Genomic DNA, 7,232 nt, shown 5'->3' with positions numbered 1-7,232 from the left:
AAATAATGACTATTAACAAGGTTGGCCAACTTTTACATCCCACTGTGAGTTTGAGTGCAAGAACTGATAAGCGGGACTGAGATCAAGCAGACAATTGGAGCAGGAAGCAGGAATTGGACTACTGGGAACCGATTTTCTGCAAGTACCGGTTCTCGACTCCCATACCTATGGGATAAATATTGTTTTGTATGGGGAAATTAATTCATATTGTCTTACAGTGTAATTCATTTGCATCGTAGAAATTACCATGTAAATGACCAGGTTAATTTTGTTCTGGATTTCTTTGTCCCCAGTGGACAAGAGAGTTGCTTCCCTGCACCTTCAGAAAGGAGATGGGTTCTGACTGTTTCCCTGTTCTTTGCTATGTTATTTATAAGTTCTTACCAAGATAATATAAGAGCAGTTTCAAAATAAATTAGTTTTAGTGTTACAGCAAGTTGTGAGTATTTTGCAACAGCATTACTCAAGTTAAATAGACAATCAGTAATATTTTGTAATATTTTAATAAAAACATGCTTCTTCCGTACAGACATGACTCATATCAAAACCATCATCACTATACTCTCCAGAGCAGCTGCTAAAACAAAGGAGAATAAATAAGAGTTCATATCTTGTATCGATTTATTATTGTGAAATAAAACTAAACTACGGTAAAATTTGATTTGAATGAGCAAATCTCATCTCTCATCCGAGCTCCCTTCTCTCCTCAAACGTGAACAAGACAAAAGATTCTTAAACTCCACACTTGGGGCAGTAATTCATCCCCAAGCTGGAGTGGGCACTTGACCGGGTGAGGACCATGACCTCAGACTTGGAGGTGCTGATTCTCTTTCCTGCCATGTCACTCTCGGCTGCGAGATGCTCCAGTGTGAGCTGGAGGCCACTACCTGATGAAGTTATGAAAATGATTCATTTAACATGTTTGTGGTTCTCACAATAAAAAATATATGTTTTTCTTACTTGAATTTGAGGTTTTTTTGTGTTATTTTAGGCCAATTGTATAAATACACTATGTTAACATGAAAAAATAACTGTAAATTTAGACATGTGAGGTTGTACTGAAAGCAATGATACCACAAAAAAGGCAAAGAAAACAATTTTTTAAGGAGAAATATAAAGGTAAAATCAAAAGTTGTCAAAAACGGCCAACTATACCCTGGACCCCAAGAGAATGTGGAACAGGGAAAACAAACAGGTCCAAACAATCACAGGATAACAAGATAAATGAAGTAAAACTAAATGCAAAACACAGGGAACAAAAGGCGTAACAAAGTAAACATCTTACATCAAGACATAAACTAAATAACTTCGAACAGCATATGTACAAGAATCCAAAACAGCTGTAACAAACTGCAGTTAAAGGAGCACACGGAAATATTTGGCCAAGCCTGGACCCAGAGGCCTGCCGCTAACATAGCCACCGGTCGACTGTCTGCTTGTGAATTATCTCTGCTTTGCAATGATTCCTACATCTGAGTCTGTCTTTATTTTGAGCTAGTTTAAAAAAAAAGATTTAGTTTTATAAACAATAATCTCATACAGAGTACAGATAATGCAACAAACAGTATTACTTAACCAGGCAACATCTAAATTATAAATTAAACACAATGTTAATACCAGCAGCCTGACACTTTTCAGGTCCCTATCCTACTGCCAAAACAACTCTAACAGATCTGGGTATGGACATGCATGTGGGCTCCCAGAGGGTTTTCTCTGTTCTTTGGCACCAAGGCGTTGGCAGCAATTCTGTGGCTTGTGTGGGATGTTGAACGATGTCACTGTGGGTCGAGCTTCTTTCAGTAGATTTTGGGACTGGGAAGAAACCTTGTTGGGTTAGATTTTCATCATGTTCCATGAATCAATAACGAGCATTTTTTGTGGCTAAGCTGAGTGCACTGACCTACTGAGAGGCTACTTACATTTAGGAGTACCTGCCGTGGTGTGCAAACTACTGCTAACAGTTAAAATGAGACAACTAATGAAGTGACAGTTCTTTTCCCTCTCTGTCATTAGTTTGACAACATGTTGGCCGCAAAAAAAAAAAAGAAAAAGTGTTTTCATGTCACATGAAAGGAAAAAATTAACTATTTTTTTTTAAAACAAAATTTATATTTGAAAAAATCTTAATGTATGTAGTTATATACAGTAAACAGTAAATGGCATATCTCTCCCTTTTCTGTCGAAAGTCTCAATGTCATGTTTTTCCCTCAGATGCAGTTTCTTCTCTTTCTATCTTATTTCTTTACATGGTCTCACATTCTTTAGAAATCCCAGTGTCATCTCTGTCAGTAAAAGCTATGTAATGTGTTCCAATTTGATGTCTGCCAAAACTTGTCAGAACTGATCTTTTTACACGTGTCAACACGCCATAACCACATGTTTCTGTGTCACACTGACTGCTTGTATCCAAGCAACCCTTGATCTGTCTCTCTTCTTTTCTTGAGTCTAAATTCAAATGTATTTGTGCAAGGAGAGACAAAACGGCCAAGAAAAAGTTTTAATGGTAATAATTATGGATCATTTTGTCAGATTGAGTTTAAAGTTCACCATTAGATACATTATAGTCGTCTTTTGTGGTTACTAAAGGCTTCCAGAAGTTTTCCATCCGTGCCATCATTTTCAGTCACAAATATACACTGAAAAGCTTTTAGCTTTCCGTTAAGAGTGGAACCAGCAATTTTTTGACACTTTTTCCCTCATTAATTAATTAATAGAGCCACTTGTCACAACAGTGGCATTCACTCATAACCCCAGAAAGGAGCTGTATTTTGGCCTGAATGTGTTTTCACCCACATCTGAACATCATGGAAATGTTTTCTTTTTGTTAATTTAATTAGCTGTTGTATGCAAATATATTAAAATATATCCACATATACATGTACACCAAAATTTCTGATGTGCCATCAGTGGAAAATGAAGATTAACATGTTGGTGCAGAAGTAAAAATACACAAAATATTTACAAAATGCCTCATGTAAACAAAATTATAAAATGCCAACTTGTGTTAGTCTTTTTCACAACTTAATTTACTGCTACAATATATTTAGGGTAAGAAAACATTCAGAATTTCTAAGAAAACAATAAGTGTCACTTTTTGTGAAGTGATTTAAATCTGAATAATATAATGTAATTCTTATCCACAAAAAAGGCACGGTTGTATTCATATTTGTGCTGATGGGGAGAATTATGTTGTTGTTTTTTCCTGCATACCAAAAAACCCAAATATTGGCAGCCCCAAAGGAAAGCTAGCAGGGTGGTAATAATGTTTTTTAACCATCTGTTTCAAAAGGACAGAAAGGCCATTTTTTTAGTGTGGATTCCTAAATGTACTTTTTAAATGTAAAATGCAGATTGGATGATACGGTAACACAAGAATGAAGCATATTGACTTTGCAGCTGAATTCATTAGGGTCACAGATAAACAAATAATATTTTCAAAATGTCACATTTACACAACTTTCAGACAAGTAAACAAAGTAATCACTGCAGAGTGTTAATATTTTATTGCTTCTAACTCTGTCTCCTTATTATTTAAAGTCATACCATTTTTGACCTCAAGCTATACAATTCTCTCTTTACTTGGTATTTATTTCCTGTTTACACTGCGTGAGTTACTCGTTGTCAGGCAAAGCAGATGTCATATTTGTAGATGTAAATATTCAGCTTACATTTTTGCCTTAGCTTATGTATCTCCTCAGTTTGTTTTTTACCCATAACTCAAAAGAGTTATTTAACTCTGTTATTACACTTGTAGTTATTCATTATTTTCTTACAATGAAGAACTATGACAAATACTGCTATGCCAAATAAGTGCATAAGTGTTTGTACCTTGCAGTGACTCATTGTTAACCCACAGATGATTTAAATTGTAGATGAAAGCAGAGAGCATAGACTCACCAGATTCCAACTTATTGACTACTTAAATCAGGGAGGTGTCTATTTACTGACAGACAGTTACACCAGACATACGCTCACTCGGTGCGCTACATCTACTGATGGTGTCATTAAGGTGAGTAATTTCACCCATGTGACTTATATAGAAATGCTGGGATTTCTGGGATTAGCTCAGGGTGAAGATAAGTTCAGGTTGAGTGTATTACGTTGTAAGAGTCATTTGTGGGCGTGGCACTTTGTGAGCAGAGCTTTCAAGGTGGTATCATCAAAGTGTTCCCAACATACTATAATCCATTTATTAGAAATAATCTCAGGATGAATATATATACATATCTCTATACATACATCACAAACAGTTCAGTACCGACCAGCCACAATGTTAAAGCCACCTGCCTAAAATTGTGTAGATCCTTCTCATTCCACCATTTGATGATGTGAAGCCAATCAGAAGACACATGACTGAGAGCGAGACTTACTTCTGACTGTGGATAAACTGAATGTCTGCTACATGGCCCAGTTTAAGAAAAAATAAATATAAATATAAAAAATAATTATTATATTGAACTGTTAGGAGCTGGAAATTAGCATTTTAAATCCCCTGTCATGATAATTTCCCTGTATGTACTTTTAAAATGACGTATTAATCACCTGCAGACTGAGGATCCCCTAAATGTTATCTAACAGATGGTGTGAAAAACAAAAACTTGTTTCACTGTTGTGGCTTAGATAAAAGCTGTGTTGGTATAATTTGACAGAATGTATTTTTGAAAGGAATTCCTTCACTGTCCAAGCCAAACAGGAAGAACAGATGTGCATACTTTGGCTGGGAGGCATTCTCCTACAGAAATTTAAAATTTTGACCCCTGTGCTATATCCATAGGGCTGATAAACTAATATATTTTTTCATTTTTTTACTTCTGTATATTTGAAAATCTTAAGAAAGTAGGAATTGAAATATTTATATGCCTTGTCCTCATAACACATTTTAACCATTGAACCATTTTTTTTCAACCTGCGGCTACTATGGAGAGAAACCACACTCTGTATGGGAACTATCCCTTCTTTGTTTTCATAAACCTGAAATGACAGTAGTGTTTGTAGTTCTGTATGTCTTTCCTGTTTAGCTGACCTGTGGAGTTTCTTTTACTAAAAATGGGAAGTAATTGGATAGATAAAGTGCTTTGAACTTGGTGCTAGAGAAGCAGTAGACAAGTGGGTCGAGCAGACAGTCTATGTAGGAGAGGACCATGAGGCCATCAAAGGCCACTACAGCTTTGTGCTCGATGTAATCAGGCATATCTTTGACCCGAATGATAAGCAGAACCATCCTGACTATGGTGCAGGGGAGGAAACAGAATGAAAAGAGCACCATGACAGCAGTGACCAGAAATACTGCTCTCTTCAGCTTGGTCCTATCCCCGACTGTTTTTTTCCTGAGTCGGTTGACGATGCGCACAGTGCAGTAGAGCAGGATGACAAACGGGACCAGGATCTGAGTAAAGATTACAGTCTCTCTGATGCCATCCACCACATCCTTAGATAGGGGGATAAAAATAAAAGGGAATGTCAGCAGTCTAACCTCTGTTTAAAAATCCCTTTGCATGACTGCTGTGGAGGATTCCTAGATTTAAAACAAAATTAAACTCTTATTAAACTGTTATAAGTATGAAGACACAATGACCTTAGTTTATGCACGTGTTGTCTACAATAAGAGAGAATAAGGCATGAAACAAGTAAGCATTACCTTGATCACGGTAGCATTTTCTTTAATGAGGCTGTAAGAGCAGTCAAAGTTTTTGAGCATGGTGGGGATGGTGAGAGGCAGAAGCAGCACCCAGATGAGGACAGAGATCTGTGGAGACTTCTTAAGCGCTTTTAGGAGACTTTTTTGACCAGGGTGCACCACATGAAAATACCGATGGATGGAAGTCGCTGTTAGGAAGGCGATGCTAGCTCCACGGTTTAAAAACAACATGAAAAGCATGGCTTTGCAGACAGCGTCATTGTTACTATTTCTAACTCCTTGGATGAAGGTATAGGCCTTTATGGGCAAGCAGATCAGTAGGAGGATGTCAGCCAAAACCAGGTTGAAGAGGAAGATATTATTTGTGCTGGATTTCCAAAACCTGAGCTTGAAAATAAAGAGGTAGATGACAGATGCATTCAGAGGCAAAGCCAAGATAAAAATCACAATTATTGCGGCTGCATAGAGCTTGTACACTTGCATCTCGGCAGCTTCATCGTCTTCAAGAGGTTGTTCAGTTCCATTGGTGTTTTCCATTTTAGCAGTCAAAAAACAAATTGCCTGGGGGTCAGCAAATATTAATTCCAAGCTTGAAAACAGAAACTGATTCTACCCTGGAAGCATAGAGCAAAGCATTGTCTCTAAATTGAAGAGGAAATCACTTCAAAGATCGAGTTCCATCCTGCAATCAAAACAGAAAAATCCTGTCAAACAGGTTTCCTCTGTGTCTTTAGTTTTGGTCCTTATTAAAACTTTAGGTTTCTTCTTTCAGTCCTTGAGTCACTGCTACTTTATGTCCATTCAGGCGAAAGTCAGTACCAGTTCCAATCAAATCTGGAAGTAATGTAAGTGTGCAGGTACAGTAGGCATCTCTTTTGTACTGCTGCTCTGCCCCCAGTTTGTAGCTCCTCCTTATTGCATGAGGGGGTGAGTCACCAGCTGTTATTGCACTGTTAGACCAATGGGACTTACATAGACTAAAACTCACTTATAGTTTCTCACTTAATACGAACAATTCAAACATCTAACTACGAAGCAAAAGCACCTTTGTTTTTTAATCATGGCATGTAAACAAACTTTCTGTGTAGCCTCGTTAAGCCCTGACAAGGTCTGTGTAACAAAGTTAAAACAAGCACTGATAGCACCAGCTTGACTTTTGACAGCGTGACAGCTGTATGGGGAAACATTGCGGGAACATTTCAGGTTTTTGAGAAAGAATTAACCATCTTGCCTTTGTGGGAGTTCAGTAAATCTCTGAAGCGACTGTGTCACTTAGTTTATCTAGAATGACAGCTGTCAAGCATCTCAGCTCAGAGATTTTTGCGTTTGTGTCACTTTTAAAAGTGCAGGTCTCTTATGCAGATGCTAAAAATGCTGCTTGGGGATGTTTGGGGGAAAACACGGGGTGGGGGTGGGTGGGGGGTGTATTGGCCTTAGGCCTCACTTTGCTCTGCATGCCTTCACTGCTTCAGCAAGTCCAAGCATCTCTGAAGAGTCAGATTCTCCCCCCAGGGTCATTGTGAAAACAATACTATTCATTGGATGAAAGACAGTTTTAAATAGTCTTTTAACTTTCTTTTACTATCTTTAATTT

The 7,232-nt window shown here is 37.6% G+C and overlaps 1 protein-coding gene across 1 annotated transcript; it reads right to left on the bottom strand.

The window, feature by feature from the left end:
• Nucleotides 1–3,401: 3,401 nt before the first annotated feature.
• Nucleotides 3,402–6,466, bottom strand: gpr31 (G protein-coupled receptor 31). The gene is made up of 2 exons (XM_006793592.3): nucleotides 5,639–6,466; nucleotides 3,402–5,428 (listed from the first exon to the last, which is right to left on the bottom strand). The coding sequence occupies exons 1-2, from the start codon at nucleotides 6,173–6,175 to the stop codon at nucleotides 5,015–5,017; spliced, it is 951 nt and encodes a 316-aa protein (XP_006793655.2). The 5' UTR covers nucleotides 6,176–6,466; the 3' UTR covers nucleotides 3,402–5,014.
• Between the last annotated feature and the right edge of the window lie 766 nt (nucleotides 6,467–7,232).

This window comes from Neolamprologus brichardi, chromosome 15, assembly GCF_056152115.1.
Source record: "Neolamprologus brichardi isolate AB-2024 chromosome 15, ASM5615211v1, whole genome shotgun sequence".
NCBI classification, from domain to species: Eukaryota; Metazoa; Chordata; class Actinopteri; order Cichliformes; family Cichlidae; genus Neolamprologus; species Neolamprologus brichardi.
Note: the sequence above shows the minus strand (reverse complement) of the source record. Positions and strands in the feature narration are given on the sequence as shown.